The sequence below is a fragment of the Quercus robur genome, chromosome 1 (assembly GCF_932294415.1).
Source record: "Quercus robur chromosome 1, dhQueRobu3.1, whole genome shotgun sequence".
In the NCBI taxonomy this organism is placed as follows: Eukaryota; Viridiplantae; Streptophyta; class Magnoliopsida; order Fagales; family Fagaceae; genus Quercus; species Quercus robur.
In genome coordinates this window covers 47,788,158-47,813,411 of record NC_065534.1, presented here as the reverse complement: position 1 = coordinate 47,813,411, position 25,254 = coordinate 47,788,158, and the positions used below count along the sequence as shown (strand labels likewise).

The window sequence follows — 25,254 nt, the reverse complement described above, 5'->3', positions numbered from 1 at the left end:
TAAATGATTAAACAAACCATTTTCTCTCAAATCAATTGCTTTCCCTCTTAATTTTTCATGAACATTCCATTTTATGATTTGAGGTTTTTAAATGGCCCAAAAACTAAAAATGTGATTCTGCTTTCGTGAATGAAAATTTTGTTCATATAATTATTTAGAATTACAAAACATATTAATGATATTTTGTGGAAGTAAAACAACAATAATGTTTTCTAGTGCATGTTGTGTGTTGCAACCAAACACACGAAACAAATAAAATTTCTTGATGGGCAATGTTAATTACACACACCATTTTACACACACAAGTGAGTTTGAACTGAAATCGTGAGTTAAAAGACACGATTCTAGGTTTTACAGTTTCTAGAAAATGAATCAATTTTCGAAGAAATTATTAAAAAAAATAAAAACCAACGTTTCTGTTGAATCTAATCAGAAGTTTCCCATGCATCCTATTAACTTTCACATAAACATGTTTTGAATGTGGATAATAAGCCGGTTAAGACTGAATACAAACGGTCCCAAAAATTTAAAAAAACAGTTCTTTGGAACACATTAACTTTTGAAATAGCATCTTATATATAGATAGAAGTGCTTTAGATGCATGGTTCTTTATACAAACCACTCTGAGTTTATATTCCATGACCAAAGATGCCCCCTACAATTAAACAATATGCAGATGGTTTAGTAGAAAATGCTGATGATTGGCGTAAGAATTCTCAGCCAACTTGACACAGTTAATGCAAGTCTATGATTTCCAGAGAGAAAATTGCTAGATCTTTTCATTTACTTATCTGCAGGAGGTGTACAATACAGGGCAACAGTAGTCCTCATACAACAAGGAGATAAAGGTAGAAAATCATATATGAACATGTATAAAAAGGAATATATCGTTTTCTCTACCGAGAAAGAGGATGAATACAAAATTTCTACCATTCAGTATATATTATTGTAGCTTTCATTTATGGTAGATCTTGACTAGCTCAAAGGCCTTAATATTTCGAAAACAGGTTACTAGAGGCTGAACAAAGTTTCGGGGTGGATCCCAAGAGAGATGAAGAAAGGAAGTCCCCAAAAGAAGTAATCAATTTTCTTTATATATAAATTTTATTCTATTGAGTTACTAAACCAGTACCATCTTCTCTCCTGTCTGATGAATCCAGCCAAACGAATATGTAGTCCAGCATTCCTGAAATGGAATCATATAAATTATGTAACAAGATTCTTGAAAGATACATTTGTAAAAGTGATTATGAAAGCTGAATGGGTTGAGACTTGGGCAAAATTGGCTAAAGAGTAGCTTTATAGAAAAATCTGAGGTGGATAGCATGCAGCTGAAGTTAATTAGAAATAGACTGTTTTTGGAACTCAAGTTTGTCAAAATCGAGTTCCACCTAGAAAACTCGATTTCCAATTGATTTAGTCATCTGACATGAATTTAAAAAAGTAATAATAATAACACGCGGAAAACGTACCAGTAAGAAGTTAAGCCATTAGTTCTTTGTTAGCCCAAGAAGAAATGTTTCTCAATTAACTCTATTGAAGCCTAATTGCGTGTTGAGTTTTCAATGGGATTTGGCATTTGGTGTCCTCTACGTGGCTCAATCTCAATAGAAAAAGATAATATATATGACATCAGGTTCTTCCATATCTCAAGCCAAATGAAATGCACTCCCATTTCCCACAAAGTAGTTGGCTTCGCAAACTTGTTATTTCTATGCCTTTTTGTTACCGGGCTGGAACTCAAGTTTACTAAACTCGAGTTCCACGTGGTTTTTTTTTTTTTTTTAAATTATAATTCCACGTCAAATCTAGACTAATTAGACCTCGAGTTTGCCAAACTCGATTTTGGGTTGGAACTCGATTTTGACAAACTCGAGTTCCACGTGGTTTTTTTTTTTTTTTAAATTATAATTCCACGTCAAATTTAGACTAATTAGACCTCAAGTTTGCCAAACTCGATTTTGGGTTGGAACTCGATTTTGACAAACTCGAGTTCCAAAAATAGTCTACATAACTAATTAACTTCAACCACATGCTATTCACCAAATTTTTTTAAAAAAAGTTACTATTCAGCAAATTTTGCCTTGAGACTTGGGATGAGAGAAAACCAACAAACCGAATGGTTGATTTTTGAAGATGAAAATAGCCAATCACCAAGCAGCTCAAAGTAAATAAAAATGTACATCGCTCAGCCTTTGGTCAACATCTATGAGTGAAGAATGCAAGAAATCCAAAATAAATCAAGGAGATTACAGTATTTATTGCTGACACACACATTAGTCCAAAATAAACCCCAAAGCTAAGAACCCTCTCTATTTTCTCTCTTTCTAAATAACCATAAGTAGACGGGTTTGGCTTACCTCCAGTACTTTCTTAACTGGAATCTCTTTTTGTTTTAATGAAAAACTAACACATCACCTACTACCTAAATAAAAGATAGAGATTAAAACCAACTACCACTTGCCATTGTATATTTAAAATAACAAGAAATGTCTAATTAAAAAAGTACTAGAAGTAAGTTAAAACCCTAAGTGGAACCTTGTATAGTCAAGTCCTTACTAAAGATTAAGGAACAGTATCAAAGTCTATAATCTAGTTGCTCTGATGGGTACTTCTCATTGTTTTGAAACCAAGACCATTCAAATAACTAGACAAGGGAGAGGTTGAGGTTTTTAAGATCAAACTAGGGTTCAACTGAGGTCAAACCATGAAAAAATAAACATACTAATTCAATTACAAATAATAAATATAATAGTTTGTAACATAAAGACCCAAAAAGCTGACTAATGGTTAGCATGTCAGACACAAATTTTTTTGTGCGGGGCCTGGTTTCGAGTCCCTATGCGTGCATTTTATCCAAATTTTTCCAAAAACACACTCTCCCTTGAACTGGTTGCATAAAAACTGACTGAACCCCAAATTCAGGTTGAACCAGCCAGTCCAGTCTGGTTATGAAAATTAGTATACAGCAAATTTTCAGATTAACTTTTCTTCATCCCACTGGAGAAATAATAACAGAAGTGAAGATTTTTTTTTTTTTTTTTTTTTGACTGAAATGCGATAGAACACAAGTGAAGGATTTGATCGCGCAGGTTATAGACATTAGCCTTGACAATTAGCTTTTAGTTACAACGAACTTTTTTCAGGTTTGGGATTTAGATAGGCGAAACTGTGAAAGTGCAAATGTCAGCAACAAACATGATTCAGACTTTTAAATGACATCTAGACCTGAATACCGAACTCTCAGACAAGCTTGCAATTATTTAGATTGGTTTGTGTCCACAGGCAGTTTTTAAGTTGTAAGATACTTGAAATATATATTCCTGAATTGGTTGCCAAACCACTGGCTGGACCTCACCAGCCAGTCCGGTTATGAAAACAATGGTGCTTCTTTCCCTGACTCCTACGGAGACTCTATATACCCCTTCTACCATGGGCCCATCACACGTAGGGTCCATCAAATGGTGTGAATTCAAACATCAGCACAAAACAGTGGGGTCACAAGATGCTACTTGAATAATTTTGTTACAGTTTTTGGTGTTTGTATTTCCTCTATCTTATACAATCCAGCTCTTTTTAGTGTTGACTGCTACTTAGACATTGCATATCACTTGTCTAAGATCTTTTGATAAATAAAGCAATTAAGAAAACTAGAAACTATACATAGGTTGGTGTAGTAAAGTACCCCAAAGATTACAAATTACAGATAAAGAATCTAAATAATCCAAAAAAAAAAAAAGAATACATACTGCACCCAATATACTTACACCGAAACAGAGCTCAAAAAGAAAATGCTTTAGTCTGCCAGGCAGCACTTCATCTCCTTCAAATTCTGTTATTCCTCTCCCTCCAAATCATCCACATCAGACAAAATGGAACTAAATTCCAAACTCTCCATTTTCCTTCTTCTTCTTTTTTTCCTGTATACAGCCCATGTACCTGGGTAGCACTTCTTTTCTTTTTTTAATGAAATTGAATAATTAAAAGGGGGAAAATTTCTAAACTCTACAACAACTAATATTTTCGGCCAGTGTCTTCGGCATAAGCCCATTTAATACCAAACAGCAAGAATCCTAACAACAAAATAATTTCTTGATATGGAGGAAGGTAGTGAAGCCACAAGGACATAAAAACGGCAGTACATAATATTTTCCCTCATCCATTTTTTAGGTGTATAAGTATTAGCATTTCGATGATTTTCGCCAAAATTTTTGCTATCACTGGAAAAGGGTAAACACCTGCTCCCCACTCCCTTCCCAAAAAAGAAGAAATAAAAAAGAGAAGGTGAAGTGCAATTTAGTCTACTTTCATCAACACAAATTACCAGTTCCATTGTTATCATTAGGTATTTAAGCATGAAACACAAGGAATCAAGGAAATTTTTATGTAGAACACACACAAGGGCATTGCCCACAAATATAATTTTCTTGCTGAAGCACATTATCAACGGAAAACATATTTTAGTGAAAAAGAACTTCAGCAAAGATCTAATTGCCAGTGATTGCACTTCACTTGCATTTATTATAGGCCACTAGCTTTTCTAACATATGTAGCATGGTTTAACACCTTTGGTATTGTCTTTAATTTTAAATTCGGTTTCAAAGCTTCAACTGGAGTATAGTATCTGTTTTTTTTTTTTTTATTCTTTAGGAAATTAGGGCAGATATATTACAGAATCCAGACTGCAAAAATCAAATTATATATATGGTGATAAGTGTGAGGTCATTTGTTTTTTCAATGATGAAACTTTATCAAAATTTAACTTAGGAAATCTTAGTTTTATTAAAATTTTCAATTATACATCTAAACTGACTGGATATTCCAGATCCATCATTCAAAATTTTTTAAGACCCATTAAAGCATGAAATCCTTCCAGAAACTTTACAGTTGGCTACCTACCTAGAACCAATTTCAATTTCAATTTCAAATTTGATATCTGAACTCTGCCAAATCTTTCTTCAGCTAAATATTTGTTTGTTGCAACTAGCAACCGAAATTTGGATTTGACAGTGATATACTACAGCTGCAAAGGATAATGTAGGTATAACTGTAGATTGAGTGATTGATCGAAACAAATAAAGCTATTCCCTTTTTCTTTTCCATTTTTTCCTTTTAAAAGAACGAAGGCTTCAAAGCCATGAACAACGGAGGTATCTAGGGAAACTTCTCTCTCTCTCTCTCTCTCTCTCTCTCTCTCTCTCTCACACACACACACACACACACACAAATAACTTTTCTTCATTTCCTAAATAATAACACAAGTGAAGGATTTGATTGTGCAGGTTTTTGGTATTTTTTTTAAAAAAATGCATTAGCTCTTAGTTACAATGAACTTTTTTCAGGTTTGGGATTCAGATAGGTGAAAGTGCAAATGTTAGCAACAAACATGATTCAGGAAATTTTAAATTTTGACATTTTATTATATAATAACGCCTCAACATTATCTTATGTAGAAATATTATTCTTCTAAATGACAACTAGACCTGAATACCCAACTCTGAGACAGGCTTGCAATTATTTAGACTGGTTTCTGTCTCCACAGGTAGTTTTTAAGTTCTAGCAAGTACTTCAAAGGCGCCTCTTGTTTCAATTGACTGGTAAAAGTGATTGAGATGCTCCTAGAACCAGAAAATTGTAAAGTTACCAAAGTTACCTTAGTGGGGAAGAAGCGGCGCTTTCCCATCACATCCAACATGGTGGCTTGCCTGGGATCACATTAGGTAAAAAACAAAAAGGAATAATATAATTTGAGTACAAATAATCAATTAAATTGCAACAACAACTGTTCTTACAAATATAACAAAAAACTGTAGCTGAAGATTCTTACATCCTCATTTGCTCCAGCTGCCATATTTACAAATGATGTATCCTTTGACCTGGAATATCATGTGTGTAAAGTAAAGAGAACATTTTGGCATCTATCAGCTTCATGTTTCTTATTTCACACAGATGAAATCAACTAAAACTGATAGTCATCTAAGATAAATAAATTAAAATAAACCTTGATTTCACAAGAAAATAACAAAAGAAACTTCATTAGCATGCCCGACTGCACATTCACAAAAATATATAAAAGGATGCCAATGGATGTGAACCACCAAAGACATGAACTAGTTTACATATATAACTTATAAACAGAATCAAAGTGGACAAGCACACACCTTTGGTTGTTCTGATTGTCGATCATTTCAAAATTAACATTCTGTGGTTCGTCCTTAATCTTTGAGAGTGGTGAAAAGAACTGTACAGAGACGTAATGCATAAGACAAGTTCATAAGATAGAATGGAGACTCTCTCTCTCTCTCTCTCTCTCTCTCTCTCTCTCTCTCTCATATTTACCTGATGCATAGAAATGAACACAATAGAGATTCCTAAAATAAAGTTGATAGTCAGTGCATGACCAAACAGTGCAGCAGATGCTATTCCTGTAAAAATTGTTGCAACAGTTGAGGAATATTTTTTCAAAATTGTATCTGCAAGCATCAAGAAAACTGATTTAGAAAAGCACAAGGAAAATTGTAGTGCAAACCCACCAGTTTGTGAAAGATAATGCTAAAATACCAGTATTAAACTATGATATAGATGCTGTCATTTTTTTATAAAATAATATAAAATTATAATATATTTGAAATGTTCTTTTTTTCCCTTTCACAATTAACATGAGCAGCTGAACAGTTCATTCAGACCAAGGTAGAGACTTCAACTTAACTCAGTGGCTCAACGAGCGAACCCATTACAGAATTCACAACATAATAGCTTTGCAGTATGGCCTTTTCTAGTTGTCTGGGGGGAGGGAAATTTGCTTAAACAATTGTAGTGCCCAGCTGGTCATGATACCACAACTAACCTCTCTCCTCAGACCTAGTTGGTAGCGAGAACAGGTTCCAAGGTAGTAAATGAACTTTGATTGTCTCAGCCAAAAAAAAAAAAAAAAAAAAAGAAGAAAGACAAAAGAAGTCTGATTGCACTTTCAAGTCTGATTGCACTTTAACAAGTGAAATGCAGATATCATACCCAGCCATTTTTCAACATTTAACCCTAACCAATAAAACTGACTGATGCCCATGTTCTCTTCTCTGTTTTGTTATTTTTTCCCCTCAACTTTAAACCATGAACCTATAAAAAAAAAATGAACATAAGACCCAATTCCATGTATATCCAACTAGGATGTTTCCTTAGGGTCACAATAACTTATGTTTAATAAAACTCAGTTAAGCATTTTGTTCTTATTTTTATGCCTTTTTTCCTTTTTTATTCAAGCAAGGCCTCAAACCTTATTCAAACAAGGGTAGCATCCTGGCTGGTCATGATACCACATCATTGTCAAATGGATTTTTCTGACAAAATATTCACCCCTGTTCAACTAACCAAAAATTTGAGAGCACAGTGACTTCAATCCTTCCATCAGTAACCAAAATATCTTCTACTTCGAAACAAAAATTCAATCATTTAAATATGGCTAAGACCCGCATGGTAAAAATAATGGCACCAAACTGATTTTTAAACTGTTCAACTTTCAGAAGTAGTGTATTTGACTAGAAGCCAGGCTATTAGAAAGGCAGTGCACATAGGCTTGAAAATTACTGTCAAAATCCAATTTCAAAAGTTAAAATCTCCACCACTGAATTTAAGAACATGGAAAGGCAGTTTATGGTCAGCTACTTCGCCACTAAAACTGAGGTTACATGTGGAACATGACAGCACAAATTGGATAGAAGAAATTCATATTGAATTAACTCTTTTTTTTTTTTTTGATAAATAAGAAAGATGTATAATCAAAAGGCAACTTTATGCATAAAAAGCATAAAGCAAACCAATATTTACAAAGAAAAGAAAGAAACAAAAAAAAAAAAAAAAAAAAAAAAAAAATGAAGAAGAAGAAGAAGAAAGTTAATTACAAAAGAGCGAAGGGATAGAATCACTAGATGTGTGTCTCCAAGCCCGAGACTAGTCAAATAAAGATCCGCTAAAAGCAGCAAGCAACTGACTTCTGAAGCTATCCAAGTCCTCAAAAGTCCGCCTATTGTGCTCTTTCCACAAACACCACAATAAGCACAACATAACTAAATTCCAAATGTTAGACAAATGCTTCCCCAACCAATTCCACCAACCAAAAAGCATATTTGGAACCGTTCTTGGTAAGATCCACGAAATCCCAAAAGATATAAAAACCAAAACTCCATAATAAATGAGTTCTCACAATTAAGCAGGAGGTGATCCATAATCTCCCCATAACGACAACACATAATACACCAATCAACAAAATCAAAACCCCTAAGTCTCAAATTATCACCTCTACAAATCTTATTCCAAGCTACAATCCAAACGAAGGAAACACACCGAGGGGCCTTAACTTTCCAAATACCTTTCCAAGGAAAGACGACAGATAAAGAACCTTGCAACTTATTGTAAAACAAACGGATGTAAAAATCTCCATTAGGCTTCAACTTCCATCCCATCCAGTCCCCATTATCCGTAGAAGGTATTGGAGTTCAAAAGACGAAGAAAGCCATCCCCTGTACCCATCTCCCAATCATTAAGATCCTGAATTAATCGAACCCCAACTTCTCCTTTCCCCTGCCCCCAGCCTTGTCAAAGAAGACTCAACGGAGGCCTCCCTATCAATGGCAATACCATACAGCCTTGGGAAAGCCAGTTGGAGAGGCTGATCCCCACACCACCCATCTTGCCAAAATCACACTCTGATCCCCATCCCAACAACAAACTGAGTATTTTTGCTAAAATCCTCCCAACCCATACAGATACCTCTCCATAAACCACACCCATGAACACCCCTACCCAACTTAGAAGTCCATCCCCCCCACTCTTCCCCAAACTTCAGAGCTACCACCCTCCTCCAAAGCCATTTCCCTAATAAAGCTTTGTTAAAAGTAGTTAATTTCCTTATACCTAAACCACCTTTGGCCAAAGGCACACACACTTTTTCCCATCCTACCAAATGAGTCTTATTATCACCCCACAAAAATTCCCTTTGCAACTTTTCAATTCTATTAGCCACATGAGTAGGAATAGCAAAAAGCGATAGAAAATAAGTAGAAAGACTAGATAACGTACCCTTGAGCAACGTTAATCTACCACCTTTTGATAAATACAACTTCTTCCACCCAGCCAACTTTCGCTTAATTTTTTCCAGGATAGGATTCCAAATTGAAGGAGATTATGAGAAGCCCCCAACAGCATGCCAGGATAAGACATGGGCAAAGTTTCAATCTTGCAGCCCAAAATCTTAGCCAAAGCATGCACATTATTTATCTCCCCTAATGGAACCATTTCACTCTCCTGCACATTAACCTTCAAGTTTGCCACTACCTGAAAACAAAGTAGTAGCATCCGAACATGAAAGATTTGCTCCACATCTGCATCACAAAAAAGAATAGTATCTTCTGCAGACAGGAGATGTGAAACACATTCTCCACCGCCCTACCTACCATCAGCCTTGAAACTATGAAGTAAGCCAGCACCCTCCATTCTCTTCAACATCCTACTAAAAACCTCCATCATGATCAAAAACAACATAGGAGAGAGCAGGTCCCCTTGTCTCAATCCCCTAGAACTACCAAAAAAATCAATTGGAGACCCATTGATCAAGTACAGAAAATTGAACCGTGGATATACAAGTTCGAATCCACTTACACCACTTCTCCCTAAAGCCCATTCTCTTCAAAAAATTCCAGGAAAGCCTCCCAATTCACATGATCATAAGCTTTCTCAAATTCGAGTTTACAGATGACCCCCTAGAAACCCACTCTTCAGTCGACTATCAACACATTCATTTTCAATAAGAACCGAGTCAAAGATTTGTATTCTGCCCACAAAGCTATTCTAAGATTTAGATATCAACTAATCTAACACCACTCTCAAACAATTTGCCAAAATCTTAGCCAAGATTTTATACTCCCCACAAACTGATAGGCTAGAAATCTCTGACTTTGGAGGCATCATTCTTTTTTGGAATTAAGGCAATGAAAGTAGCATTGAGAAATTTTTCAAATTTACAATGTTGATAAAACTCGTCAAAGACAGCTAAAACATCTTTCTCCACTACTCTCCAGCAATGGTGATAAAAAGTCATAGAGAAACCATCCGGACCTAAAGATTTATCTCCTTCCATTTCTCTAACAACCTGAAAAATCTCCTCTTTCTCCTTAAATTCTTACAATTTTACATTATCAAAATCTTTTGAATTCAAACCAAACGGTAATGGAAATCTTTTCTTAATTCCTTTAGTGATTTTTGCCCCTAAATTAGGTTTCTCTTTAAAGCGCCCATCTCCACCTCTCACGGCTTCCAGACCAAATTTAACACCAATATTGCTGCCCACCACCACCGTTGCAGGTTTTGACACCTCTAATACCCCCATCCTACTCTTGCCTTTTTATCACTGACAATAGGCTGATGTTTATTAACCATACTCTTTGACATATCATCTCTGCAAAAGATCAGGAACGTTGAAGCGTTAATTTTGTATTATGTTGGTGTGTAGTAATTTTTGCAATACCTGAGACCCCCAACGCATGTTACTTTGGATCAAACATCCGTCACAGTTCAAGCCCAAAACCCTTCCAACCACACTGCCTTGCCTTCAGGAACGATGATAGACCTCCTTAGCCTGCCAACTTTCAAGTCTGCCACAAATAAATAGTGACCAAACAAATTAGAACACCTTTGCAAAGTGTATGCAGTATCGCCATCTCGAAATGTAAAGAATTGCTTAGGATTGACCAACCCCACAGACGGTATGCTCAATATTTTTCATTAACCATTGTGCTGCCTTCTTACCCATAAACACTGAATTCATGAAGTACTTACCCCTTTCATAAATCCGTACAGCGAAAAAACTACCCCCTTCCTCTACCACCATATCTATCGTTGAAGATACAAACAATTTTCAGGCTAATTAGAGGTAGTCGGGCCTTAAAAATAAAGTGCCAAATCGCTTTACATAAAAAGATATCAAATGAGGATCAAATACCCAAAGTAGAACTTTGACCAAGATTGTTTAGAGGAAAGAGAAACTAGCCATCCCAGAGATGGTCAAATAGACACATCAAGCTTCAATCTTGAATTAACTCAAAAACTAAACATACTAGTTCTAATAGGAATGTTTAGTTTCAGCAGAGATTGTGTTAGTCAAAGTTCAACTCATTTAAGTTTGTAGTTTCTCTATTGGATGCTTCTTGCATACTTGGGTTGCAGTGCTTCTAGCGCATTTATTTACTTTCAAATAAATATATTAAATAAACCCAAAAATTAGCAGTTGAGGATATGTTATAATTTAACTGGTATGTGTGTGAGAGAGAGAGAGAGAATGGAAGCACACTGCCAACAATGGTATGGCAATTAGATAAAATATGAGCTGCTAAACAAATAGATTGTAGTCAAGTAGTCACCTGCATATTTGAAAAAGAATGATGATAAAATCCCTTGAGCTGCATTGTTGCAAATTAAAAGCATGGTAGCCTTGGAATGTCCTTGTAGTATATCCAAGCTGCCGGGACCTTAAAACATTAAGTTTCAGAGGTTAAAGCAATAATTCCAACTTAAACTATACAGTTTTGTATTGCTTTATTATCTTTAACCATATTTTCCTATCACTTGATAATAACATCCACGTTTTTGTCCTACAATCTGGATGATGCATGACTCAACCCAAGTATGACAATTGGACTATAGAAGCAAAAGAAAGGGGGTGTGGGGGCAAAAAGATGGTAGAAATAAACATAGAAAAGGAATTTCTTCCAGATACAAACTGTCAGGTTAATAAACATTAAACTACTGTTAAATCTCTCTCTCTCTCTCTCTTCTGTGTGTGGTGTCGGTGCATGTGTAAATACTATTAAATTATTCACTTAAGAACAAATAAATCAAGATTAGAAAAAGCCTCATTAACATAACAATAAAAGTTATTAATTGACAGCATATTTTCCATTAAATATTACAAATTTATCACAGGCATCGTGTACATTACCCTTTCAGATCTTCAATAATTTCAATCATAATAAATTTAAACTATGTTTGATGCCTTACCTTTGAAAATGGCAATTCCAAGAATAGCTAGGAAGTTGAACATGGCACCATAACCATATAGAAACAAGTTCTGCAAAATGCAAAAAGTGCCTTCATGATGAGAGTATTTAACTTGATTGTAGTAGAGATAATCATTTAAAGCTTTTAGAAACCACAATAAAAGTAAACAAGCAGAGAAAGTTACAGAATCATCCTAAGATGGAATAAAACAAGCAGCACTGTAAGTGGTCCAATATCGAATTTAGTTTTGCCCGAGATTCAATATGGGGTTATGTGGAGGCAAACACAAAGTAATGGAGAATTGAAATTGAAAGGTAAATATTTCAAAAACAGACTTTATCCGATCTCAACCTTTAGACATAATTTCTCTACAGCTCTTTTTTTGATTAGGTAAGAATAATTTTACTACTTCATGAGCAAATAAAACTCCTACTTGAAGCAAAATAAATAAATAAATAAAAGAGTAAGAAATATCAGGCAGCAATAGAACCTATACCTGAAGGTAAATGCTAGTCTCAAATTGACTCTTCAAAGCATACTCATTGAAGACTGATGCCATCGATGGAACAGTGACCTGTATTAATGTTCTATATCAGTTTTCTTTTGGTCAAGTTCTCTAATTAGGGAAATTACACATCTGTGTTTAGTTGCAACATAAACATATCTAATAACATTTTTTTTTTTCTCATCAAACTATAAACAGTTTCCAAAAAAATTTCACCAAAACATGCAACATTGTTGGATAAACAAAACAGGATGACAATTAAAGAAAATGTCAAACAGTAATGTTTATGAAAAAATCATAATGCCCATTACAGCCTTGTGGATATTATTTTATGATTGTATAACATTTTTTACTGGTAACTTTAAACATGCACCAATTGGGTCTTGAACCCATGATCTACCTTCCACCCCCATTCCCTTTTTTTTTTTTTGGGGGGGGGGGGGGGGGGGGGGGTGCCATTTTACTTAGAACTCATTGTCTTTATATAATTTTTATCCATGAAGAGTTGTTTTTAATTGCAACTTAGTAAGAATCAGACTGATCATGGCATGTGAATCCCAACATCAACATGAGTCCAATGTCATAAGACCATGTAGTTCTACAGAAATGCCTTAGACAAACTCAAACTTGGTATTATGCCCATCACCAGCAGGCATCAAATAGCAGAGTGTCTACTGCAGGAATGTATTACTATATGTTGTGATAAAGAAATTGGCCTACATTATATAAATCCAAATGCAATGCACTTGTCAAATCTAGCTACAAGCTCAAGACATTAGTGATCAGTAACCATCTTGACAAATTTCAGCAATGCCACCATTCAAAATAGTTATGACACATTGTTGAATTAAGATTGTTGCACACCAAGTAATCACTTTTTACATAGATAACACATGCTAGCCAAATTAAAGAGTGACAAGATTTTAATATACATACAAAAATCAATGTGTATAAGTATGCTCCTGTATCAACTGGAAGACCTAAAGCAGTGGTGCCCCCAGGCAGAGATTTCAGCTGATTGACACTAATTCCAATGAGCAACAGAGCAAGAGCCTCCCACTGTTAAAAAACAATTAACCAATATAAAAATACAAAGACTTATGAAAAATGATACAAACATTCAGAAAGTCAAACTGCAGTATGTGTAACAACTGAAAAATATTTATTGTTTGGACTAACCTGAATAATAGAAAACTGCCGCTTCATGATTATTTTCAACAAAATGGCAATTACCAAAACCTGCATGTGTTTGCAATCCACATGTAAATAAACAAGAAGACAATTATTTATGAATCACTCATCTGTTGAAGATGGAATATGGGGAGAATAGTCAAATCTATGGGCAATGTTTCAAAATCAATCCACAGACTGGTCATCTTGAGTCAAGTCAACTAATGTGCTGAATACATAAGATGATAAATTTTTGAAATAGTCTATCTCATAGAGGAAAATGGAAATAACTTTTTGATGAAGAACAATCAAGAGAAAATAAAAGAACAAGAAAATTAAAAGATAAACCCTAAGAATCAGCACCTAGGAGTCGCCTGGAATCAGCACCAAGCAAGAAACTTAAGCATCGGCACCTAAGGTGTTAGGAATCAGCACCCAACGTAATGGAAAATCTCCTATCTGAAATTTTCATTAATCAATCATCCATCCCTAAATACAACTATCTAGAACCCTTTTATAGAGCTTTTAGGAATAAAAGATAATCCTAGATAAAACTGAAACTAACTTGAAAACTAATCCCAATTTAAAAGATAATCACTATTTGAACTCAAATCTAAAAGTTCAAAATAATCCAATCTCCTATGAGATAAATACAAAAATCTGAGAATATAAATTCTAAAATAATTTTGGCTATGGTCCCTCATCACTTTTCAGTGTGCATTTGGATGAGCTTATTTTCATCTGTTTATTTTGTAAAAGTACAGTTGTACCTTGGAAAAGGTGATGGTTTACAGTGTTGTACATTCCATTTCAGGTTGAATATAAGCTGAACTGAACAGGGCCTCAATATAATCTCAAAGTTCAGTTGACAAATATCAAAATACAAATACATCCACATGAGAACAAACAATACCTTTTATAATATGTGGTTGAAGACGGAGGGATTTGTGGATAGAGTTCAGTTCTGGTGGAATCGGCATTCTTTTGTGGGTACACCTAGTTTTGTGCTTGCAAAAAAATTGAAGGCTCTGAAAGAAGATATTGTTCAATGGAATCGCCGAGAGTTTGGTAATGTAGAGCGTCAGAAGAAACAATTATTGGAGGAACTAAAAAAATTAGACGCCAAGGAGGGGGATTTTGGTCTCACTGATGGGGAGAAAGGCCATAGGGTAGCTTTGAGGTCTCAGGTGGAACATCTTCTTTCTTTGGAAGAGATTTCCTGGAGACAAAAATCTAGGATGTTATGTATCAAGGAAGGGGATAATAACACCAAGTTTTTTCACAAAATGGCTAATTCTCATAGAAGGTTTAATCATCTAAGGAGTTTGGAGGTGGATGGGGTGGTTTTTGAGGAGGAATCCGAGGTGTCTAATCAGGTAGTACAATTTTATAAAACTTTGTACAAGGAGACTGAGAGTTGGAGGCCTTTTGTGGAGGGTTTGGAATTTGATCGTATTGGGGATGTGGAGAGGGTTTGGCTTGAAAGGAAGTTTGAGAGGGAGGAGATACTTCAAGTTGTACGTGATTTGGAAGGGGACAAAGCTCCAGGTCCGGATGGGTTTACTATGGCTTTTTATCATCTCTGTTGGAGAGTAGTGGAGAAAGACGTCTTAGCGGTCTTTGAAGAGTTTTTTCAACATTGTAAGTTTGAAAAATCCCTTAATGCTACCTTCATTGCATTAATTCCTAAAAAGAATGATGCTTCTAATATTAGAGATTTCCGACCTATTAGCTTGGTGGGGAGTGTGTATAAAATCTTGTCTAAGGTTTTGGCAAATCGATTGAGAGTGGTATTAGATCAGTTGATCTCTGAGTCTCAGAATAGCTTTGTGGGTGGGAGACAAATTCTTGACTCGGTTCTTATTGCGAATGAGTGTGTGGATAGTCGAGGGAAGAGTAGGGTTCCTGGAGTCATTTGTAAACTTGATATTGAGAAAGCCTACGATCATGTGAATTGGGAGACTTTGTTGAATTTGTTGCATAGAATGGGCTTTGGAGTGAAGTGGTGTAAATGGATCCGTACTTGTATATCCACAGTTCAGTTCTCTGTTTTGATTAACGGGTCTCCAGCTGATTTCTTTGGTAGTTCAAGAGGTTTAAGACAAGGGGATCCGCTATCTCCTATGCTGTTTTTGATTATGATGGAGGTGTTTAGTAGGATGTTGAGAAGAGTGGAGGAAGCCGGTTTGATTCGTGGTTTTAAAGTTGAAGGTAGGAGGGGTGGTGGGGAATGTGTTACACATCTACTGTTTGCAGACGATACTATCCTATTTTGTGATGCGGATGTGGAGCAAATCCTTCATATTCGGTTGTTGTTACTTAGTTTGCAGGCGGTAACAGGTTTGAAGGTTAATGTGCATAAGAGTGAAATGGTTCCAATAGGGGTGGTTGATGATGTGCATGCCCTTGCTGAAATTTTGGGTTGTAAAGTCGGTAAGTTACCTATGACTTATCTTGGCATGCCTTTAGGGGCTTCACATAATTCCCCTTCAATTTGGAATCCTATTCTGGAAAAATTTGAGCGGAGATTAGCTGGGTGGAAGAAGCTGTATTTGTCTAAGGGGGGTCGGTTGATGTTACTCAAGAGTACATTATCTAGTCTTCCTACCTATTTTCTATCGCTTTTCACAATTCCTACGCATGTGGCTAATAGAATTGAAAAACTACAAAGGGATTTTCTTTGGGGTGATAGCAGAACTCATCTGGTAGGATGGGACAAAGTTTGTGCGCCTATAGCTAATGGTGGCTTGGGGATAAGGAAACTTACTACTTTCAATAAGGCCTTATTGGGGAAATGGTTGTGGCGGTTTGGGAAGGAAGAGGATCGGCTATGGAGGAGGGTGGTGGCTTCAAAATATGGGGAAGAGTGGGGGGGGTGGACCTCAAAACTGGGTAGGGGAGTTCATGGGTGTGGTTTGTGGAGAGGCATTCGCATGGGTTGGGAGGATTTTAGTAAGAATTGTCAATTTGTTGTTGGGTTGGGGAATAGAGTGAGGTTTTGGCAGGATGGGTGGTGTGGGGGTCAACCTTTTCACTTGGCCTTCCCAAGGTTGTATGGTATTGCTATTGATAAGGAGATATCTGTTGAAGCCTCCTTGTCAAGGCAAGGGGAGGAGGATAGACGAACTTGGGATGTTCGTTTTACTCGAGAATTTAATGATTGGGAGATGGAGGAAGGGCTACATTTTCTTTGTATGTTGGGAGCTAATACTCCTCCTATGGATGTGGGAGACCGGATGAGGTGGAAGTTGAAGGTTAATGGGGATTTTGATATCCGGTCATATTATAACAAATTAAGGAATTCTCCTTCAATTGTTTTTCCGTGGAAAGCTATTTGGAAAGTAAAGGCCCCTAGGCGAGTTTCCTTCTTTGTTTGGTGTGTAGCTTGGAATAAGATCCTAACAGGTGATAACCTAAGATTGAGGAGACTGGTGCATTTTGTGGACTGGTGCATTATGTGTAGACATTGTGGAGAGTCGGTAGATCATTTACTTCTTCATTGTGAGATGGCTTATCGGTTATGGAGCTTTGTCTTTATAACTTTTGGTTTGTCTTGGGTTGTACCTAGTTCCATACCAGACTTGCTTTTTGGCTGGTGGAATTGGTTGGGGAAACACTCGTCTCAGATATGGAATTTAGTTCCGTTGTGCATCTTTTGGTGTATTTGGAAGGAACGGAATCAGCGGACTTTTGAGGATTTGATTAGCTCCGGTGATCAGATGCTGGCTTCTTTCAGTGGGACTCTTTTTGATTGGTCTCGGGCTTGGGGACTCACGACTAGTGATTCTCTCCCTTCTTTCATTATCTCTCTCTCTCTTTGTAATTAATTTGTGGTTTGGTTTTCTTTTTTGCTTTTTTGTTGTTTCCTCCTTGTACTTTCTGGGTTTGCTCTATGTTTTTTTATGCATAGAGTAGCCATTCGTATATATAACATTCTTACTTATCAAAAAAAAAAAAGAACAAACAATACCTTTAAATTGCTTAGCATCTTCACAGTTGCAGGATTAAAATAGAGCTGCACAAGAAATAGTAATTATCGTGATCATACATGAAATTCAAACTAATCAATGATATATTTTATTTTAGCCTCAATAATTAAATGTTAACTTTTTAGAGAAATAACTATTTCATCTCTTGTACAGAGGAAGAGGACAGCAACTGATCATATTAGAAATTTGCAAAAAGAATACAAAGGAAAAAAAAAATTAAAGATTGCAGTGGTTGAGCAATATGAAGACTTATACCTGCATAATGAACTTTAAATAATTATTAATAGCATAAAGGAGAGCGGGAACGGCGAGAAGCACATTATTTTGAGCTGCCTACAGGAGTAAGAAAAATAAATAAATGTCATTATTTTTTTTCCTTTCCTAGCAGATGGCCAGCGGCAGCAGACAATGAACACAGTTGGTAACATTGTCTTAGATCAGAAAGAATTTTTCCACTTGACTATACCCAAAGAATTTTCTGTTTGATAATTAAGTAATTTTATAGAAAAAGAAAAGGGATGGTCACATACAGAAGATGTGAAGCAATCCCTTTCCAAAGCATACAATCACAAAGAAAAAGAATCAATAAGATCAACAAACTGAGGGGATGCTACACAAGGCAGACAGCCAATCATACAAGGAACTCAATAAGAGCTCTTTGATTACAGAATTAGGTCACTAGGTAGTCATCCAATCATACAAGGACCTTAACGAGGGGATGTTACCCAAGGCAGTCATTCAATAATGACTTTCTTCTGTAAGGCATAAACATTACTGGTGTGTCATCAAACCACGGTGTTAATTAAACTCCAGAATATACAACGCTCCAAAATTGTCTTAAAATATACAAAAACAAACTCAAAATGATATTATATTTATTACCTGTACAAATGTAGACACAGAGAGGAGAGATTTCTCACCAACTTTCTTACGTCGACCCTGGAAATAATAAAGTTGAAATATAAGATATTAGCTGCAAGTTTATGATAGTAAATAGAAGGAAGAAAAGAGAAAGCTTGCTCTCCCACCACATTTCACAAGAATATTAAAAAGACTTCGATTGAAGGATTTAGTTCCCACCACTTCTATATAATTCTTCTTTCCAGATCCACCACTTCTCTATAAATGTGCTTTATTATTAACTATCACAGTTAATTTTGATTGTTACTTAATTTTGGGGTTCACACTCAACAGTTTATTCACTGGGTTTGAGCCAAGGCTTTAAGATGTAAGCAAGGATGAGCATAACAAACAGGCTTGAGACAGCCTAATGTGCCAAATCAAGGGATCAGCTTAACACCTCCCCCCAGCCTCCACAGGGGGGAAGAAAAAAGCAAAAAGTAAAAAAGAAGAAAACATCTCTTGCACACACCTAGAGATATATGTTATAGAAGCAGTTGACACCCACAATTTTCCCTATAATAAAGCCATTTTCAATAGTGACAGTGTGCCACCACGTCTACAAATCCTTGCAAATGCCTGTGTCACTGAAGCATAGATTAAACAAGGCGATGACCACTGCCAGGAAAGAATGCCTCTTTTAAAACTCAATATCAGGCCAAGGATCTCTAACTCAATTAGCACCTCCTCCTTTATAAGTTCTAGGGGAAAGGTGAGGTCATGGGTTCAAGGCCCATTGGGTGCGTGTAACTTACCCAAAAAAAAACTCAATTTCAATAAAGGCTTGCTTTTAAGGACAAAGGCTTTGATCTTTTTAGAGGCTCAGGCAAAATTTTAAAATTAGATTTGCATTGGTTATAACTGAACTAAGCAACCATATATGAAAGGAGATACATAAATATCTATTGCTTGAGACTCTGACTACAGGTAAATACTAACTAAAATCTGAAACTCCTGTGGAAGGCACTCTTTAAAACAAGCATGAGAAGGGATGGAACAGGATGATGTAAGTTTAACACTTCAAAATTCATAGCAAATATATATTAGTTGGCAACATTTGTCCCTTCCCATTTTCAGTCGTTAATTCAATGTCCAAAGAAGCTTGAACAGAAAGACTTTATGAAGGATTTAACTTATTTGACCATCGTAACTTTTTTTATAAGTATTATTTTGACCATGGCTATGGCCAAATAAGAGTTAAACAGAACTTGCAATGTGCTATATTGGTTTGTTTAGGTAATCTTGAATGAAAGAGAAGAAAATAATTGAGATAAACAGAAGGAGCCTAAACACATTTGAGGTGAGTAAATCTCTCTACTTTTCTGTCACTAAAGACTTTCCACTACCTAGAATTTTGAGGGACTTAAGTGGAGTCACTTTTTGATTGATTAGGACATCAGTTTGGGCAATTTGGCAACTCTGTCATCTAGGAATCCAATCTAGAAGAATTTTGCCCGCAAGAATCCAGGTCAGATGTGGTGATATTGGAGACTGAGGTAGCTATGCAGTTTTTGTTTTACTAAAACATCTGAAGCAGTCTTTCTTACATTGTTGTGTGTAAGAATTATGTGCTCACCTATTGAAATGGGCGGGTTGGAGATAAGAAATGTAGTGTCTTTTAATCAAGCCTTAATAGGGAAATGGCTTTGGAGGTATGGGCATGAAGCTACTCATCTTTGGTGGAGAGTTATCTCCACTAAATATGGAGAGAGTAAAGAGAGGTGGAGTACTAAAGTATGCAGGAGGGCTTATGGATGTCGACTATGGCGTAGTATTCTTGAAGGATGGAAGAGCTTTTCTAAGCATTTGTCTATCATAGTGGGTGATGGTACTCATATCCTCTTCTGGCATGATAGGTGGGTTGGGGATGACCCCCTTAAAATCCTCTATCATGAGCTATAAAAGTGTTCAAATGACAAGAAAGCCTGAATTTCTGATGTTTTGTGCCATCTGGGGGAGGGAAATGATAAAGTTTGGAACTTGAGATTCTATAGGGATTTTCAAGACAGGGAGCTAGATGCAGTTTTTTCTCTTCTTGATTTTATCCAAGTTTATATTCCCCGGGGTGTAGGGAGTGATAATCTATGTTGATGCCTCAAAGGAAATGGTAAGTTCGATACTCGGTCCTTCAACCATGAGATCCGGGATGCTCCTAGCTCTTTTTTCCCTTGGAAGGGTGTTTGGAAAGCAAAGATTCCTAAAAGAGTGGCTTTCTTTTTGTGGACAGCAGCTCATGGTCATATTCTTACTTTGCATAATATCATGCTTAGGGGTCGCTCTTTGGCAAATCAGTGTTGTATGTGCCTTTGTAATGGAAAATTTGTGGACCATCTTCTTCATTGTCCTTCTGTACACTCTTTATGGGTGTTTATGATTCAAGTTTTTGGTAGTCAATCGGTCATGCCGGACTCCGTGGCAGGGCTGTTATTTTGTTCGAGTCACAATCTCTAGCTTGGGAATAGTAATTCAGATATTTGGAATTTGATTCCAGGCTGTTTGATGTGGATAGTATGGATAGAATGAAATCGCCATTACTTTTGAGGACACAGAGAAGACGTTGGTTGATTTAAAAGATTTGTTCCAACATAGTCTTTTTGATTGGTCTCGGTGCTGGGGTTTTCTTGTTCCTCTTATAGAGTTCATCTCATCTCTTAGAATAGCCTCTTGATTTCTTTTCTATTTTTTTTTTTTTTCTGTTTTTGCTTTTTTGTGCTCATCATCATGAACACCTTGTATTTTCCTTTCCTTTCTTTCATCAATAATATTACTCTTATTACTGATCAAAAAAAAAAAAAAAAATTTATGTGGTTAAATGATTAAATCTACTATCTCCTATCAACTTAAACTTTTGGAAGACTTGGTAATTTAACATGGTATCAGAGCAAGAGGTCATGAATTCGATCATTGTCTTCTCAACTCCACCTCTCATTTAAAATCCCACGCATTGTGCCTCACCTATTAAAAGCAAGTTTGAGCCAACAAGTGAAGGAGAGTATTAGAATTATGTGGTTAAATGATTAAACTATCATCTCCAGACAATTTAAGCTTTTGGGAGAATTGGAAATTTAACATTGTGGATTGACAAGCCCCAACTTAATGCTTTTGTAAGCCTCACAAATAGCAAATTGACAATGCTTAATGATATAGAAGGTGATTGAGGTCATGAAGATAATTATCACCTCATGAAAATTAATTTATCTTTATTTGCATAACCTGTATGTCTTAGTTTTTTTTTTTTAAGTACATAGTTCTTTTAAAAACGGCAAAGGGAACAATCCTGGTACACCGGAAGTATACAAGAAAACACCAACAGTTAATGAATGAAAACCACAAAGATTAATCATCTAGAGTAAATTAGAGAGAAAACTGTCCTGATTCTTGAAGCTGTGTTCACTCATGTATGTCTTATGAGCTCTAGCTCAATTAGCACCTCCAACCCTTGCAAGTGCTAGGTCGAGGGTGAGGTTTTTAATACCTACCAGATGCATGGTGTAACTTACCAACCAAAATGAAAATTTATCTCAAAGGTTGGACATAGGGTTATTGAAATTGCATCCACATCGGGATAACTTAACAGGGAACACTTTCCCTAGCCTTAGTTTATGTCCTAGGCTATATGGCTATACCTTGGAAACAATTTTATTTCCTTCCACCTGTAACATTTTATTTCATATGTCCAGGCAAAAAATAATAATAATAATTACAAATTTAACTTTTTCCACAAGATATATTATGAAAATCAGCACTTATTCCATTCAGAAACCCAGTGAAAAAAGAAAATAAAAATGGAATTTCTCGCTTAATGTTGCTAATGATAAAGTGTAAATATACCTGGATCAAAAGCATAACAATAGCAAAAATAACTTTTGCTGCCTCTGTCAAAAAGTTAACACTAATAGGACTAAACATGAATTTCCCATCCACCTTGGACATATAGACCAATATAGGCTGCACAAAAGGAAACAAAAATACATAAGAGAACTTATAAAGATTAAATAGGAACTACTAAAATTTAAGCTTAAGACTGTCTTACAAAATTGATATTCAGTTCATAAGTTAATATACAATGTTCCTTATTATTATTGGTAAGCTATACACACGATGGGTTTGGAACCCACAAACTCTCTCTCCACCTTGTTCTTATAAGGGGAGGAAGTAGCATTTGAAATAGAGCTCAATGGCTAGTCTATGTTCTTAATTCTAAGACAATCATAATACTGGTCATGACTTTCCATGATTCAACAAAAATACATGAGTTGTTTAAAAAATAATAACAAATTGAAATTGCTAAAATAGTAAGACTAAGGCTCTATATTGCAAAGTACTTAAGATAGTCTATGTTCTAATTCTAATGAATAAAAAAATATTATCATGACTTTTCATGATTGATTGAGTTACACAAGGCAAGATGAAGTCAAAATTTTATATAAAAAAGGACTTATGAATATAGCTGGGCCAATTCATTAATTATACAAGTATAATACGACAGGTAAGTATAGACAACCTTAAGTAGTTACCAAAATGCTTAAAACCACAAAGTGTCTGATAAATTCGTGTTTGTGTGTTCACCTATTTGCTGGTAAAAGTGGTAAATTGTACGTTTTTTTTTTTTTTATAGGTAAATTTGTACATATGTTTTAATATGTGCATTTATTATTGTCTCCTTCCATTACTGTTTGCACTGGTCAATGAGTTCTAGCTTAAAAAGAACTTCCTCCCCCTTAAGAATATGCTAAAAGGATAAGATTGTGGATTCAAGATCCATCAAGTGCATATGTAACTTACCCATAGGAAAACAGTTTTTTTTTTTTTTCATTTGCACTGGAATTAGAATGATTTAGTTCATGAGAACAATTCATTCACCTGTAAACCAACCAAGATGCAATCTCCAACAACCAAAAGGATGTTCAAGACTCGACTCTTTGAGGAAACATCAGTTCTATGCCGGTCGTATGCCCTTGAAACAGTTCTAGAAGTTGGGGACAACAGTTTTGAATGGCAAACACTGCATTCTACCATCCCGTTTTGCATCCACTTGCCCACCAGTCCTGATTATGAAACTGTTTTCAAAACCAATGAAATTGCGCTAAGACTGGAATAGCATTCAAGAATAATATCTTGCAACAAGAAAAACACAAAAATCAATTAAAACCATCTCCATTAACAGAAAGTTTATATTTGACATGTTTATAATACAGAACTGGTTATTAGTGCGAGTAAGCATACCTATATACATGTCAATACACGTGGCTGTGGGTGGCATTTACATTCATTACATAAAAACATCTTTACAGAATAGATGTGTGGAACATACTTGTATGAATGTGCTTAGGCCTTATTTATACTATCAATATATGATAGTATCGAGCCATTTATGCACGTGTGATCATGAAATCATGAACATTATGTATGAATGATTTTTCAAGTCTGCACATTCACACACGCATACCCTACAGACATTGAAAGAAAATGTGCACTAAATCTCAGCTACATATGCTCTAACACATGGACATATAATATACAAACTGATCAGCATATAAATAAATACAGTTATAAATATAAATACATAAACATGAAAATGTGCATGTTTAATCACGGATAAGTATATAAGTAAGTTTTCATGTATGCCTTTAGAGTCACCCAACATACACATATAAAGAAACAAAATTTCAGCTAGATTGATACAAACCCATGGGCAGAACCGTAGAACTCACCCTTGAAAACTGGCTTACAAAGGAAGGGTGCCTAATAGATTATATACACATGGTTAAGCTTACACTTAACCCACGTGGAACACTAGAATCATAACATACTACCATACTTCGCAGCCAATGTCCACAACGGCTCACTCTATCAACACTCACCCGATGGTAGCCATTTCTCTTTTTTGGTGGCTCCATTCACAATTACTAAATCAATACTGAATAATACAAACATTCAATCAATACCAAATAATACAAACACATGGGTAGAACTCACCTTTTAAAACCAGCTTACAAGAGGAAAATACCAAGAGCTTATATACATGGCTAAACTTACACTTAAGCACAACACTAAGATCATAATATAGACATTATGTGCTACTACCTCAAACAACATATACAAATTTTTAACAAAAATTCGATCAAATCTAACAAAATTTTCAAAATTTCAGCTGGGTCATTGAGATTGATTTAAAGAACACGCATACAAGCATATTTTCCTTAAATAGCACAAACCCATATCACCAAAACGATAATACTGAAAGAAAATGAATGAGAAATGACAAGAAAGAACAAAACAAAAACATACCCAGTTGAATACAGTTAGAAAAGCGAGCAATTGCAATCAGATCTTGTGGGATAACAAGAAGAGCTCAATCCCCCAGAGAGAGAGAGAGAGAGAAAGTGTTAAGTGAAATGGGTCTGTTGGATCCAATAGCAATTTGCAGTAACAAAAAGGGAAAATTTTTCTCTGAACGACAATAATCTGAATATTTTGGAAAGTTAACAAAGAGACAGTGGTTCCGAGATGGCGTGGTATAAGTGTGTAACTTTGCTGAGTACTTTAAAAAAAACGTGAAAAAAAATCAAGGTTTTAAAAATTGGACCGGCCGGTCCAACTAGTTCAACCGAAAACTGGCCACTAATCCAGTCTAATTAT

General features: G+C 35.7%; 1 protein-coding gene across 13 annotated transcripts; it reads right to left on the bottom strand.

Moving 5' to 3' along the window:
• Positions 1–847: 847 nt before the first annotated feature.
• Positions 848–25,254, bottom strand: LOC126690767 (CMP-sialic acid transporter 3-like). 13 transcript variants are annotated; one of them, XM_050385939.1, is made up of 16 exons: positions 24,904–25,235; positions 23,476–23,672; positions 22,444–22,560; positions 18,595–18,651; positions 17,968–18,045; positions 17,694–17,738; positions 13,733–13,792; positions 13,490–13,612; positions 12,545–12,622; positions 12,049–12,118; positions 11,412–11,519; positions 6,340–6,473; positions 6,162–6,241; positions 5,828–5,876; positions 5,654–5,705; positions 848–1,186 (listed from the first exon to the last, which is right to left on the bottom strand). In XM_050385939.1, the coding sequence occupies exons 2-15, from the start codon at positions 23,641–23,643 to the stop codon at positions 5,655–5,657; spliced, it is 1,218 nt and encodes a 405-aa protein (XP_050241896.1). In that variant the 5' UTR covers positions 23,644–23,672; positions 24,904–25,235; the 3' UTR covers positions 848–1,186; position 5,654. The 13 variants fall into 13 exon arrangements, 11 of the variants coding, with proteins under 11 accessions (XP_050241896.1, XP_050241878.1, XP_050241891.1 ...); XM_050385921.1 differs by lacking the exon at positions 848–1,186 and adding an exon at positions 3,494–3,952 and having other exon boundaries at positions 24,904–25,236; XM_050385934.1 differs by lacking the exon at positions 848–1,186 and adding an exon at positions 3,494–3,920 and having other exon boundaries at positions 24,904–25,236.

Excerpts from the sequence above, each read along its gene's own strand:
- LOC126690767 (XM_050385926.1), bottom strand. The coding sequence starts at position 23,643 with ATGCAAAACGGGATGGTAGAATGCAGTGTTTGCCATTCAAAACTGTTG. Across the intron at positions 11,520-12,048 it reads TGGAATTGCCATTTTCAAAG|GTCCCGGCAGCTTGGATATA; the intron begins GTAAGGCATCAA and ends TAATGTTTTAAG. Across the intron at positions 5,877-6,161 it reads GACAATCAGAACAACCAAAG|GTCAAAGGATACATCATTTG; the intron begins GTGTGTGCTTGT and ends ATGATATTCCAG.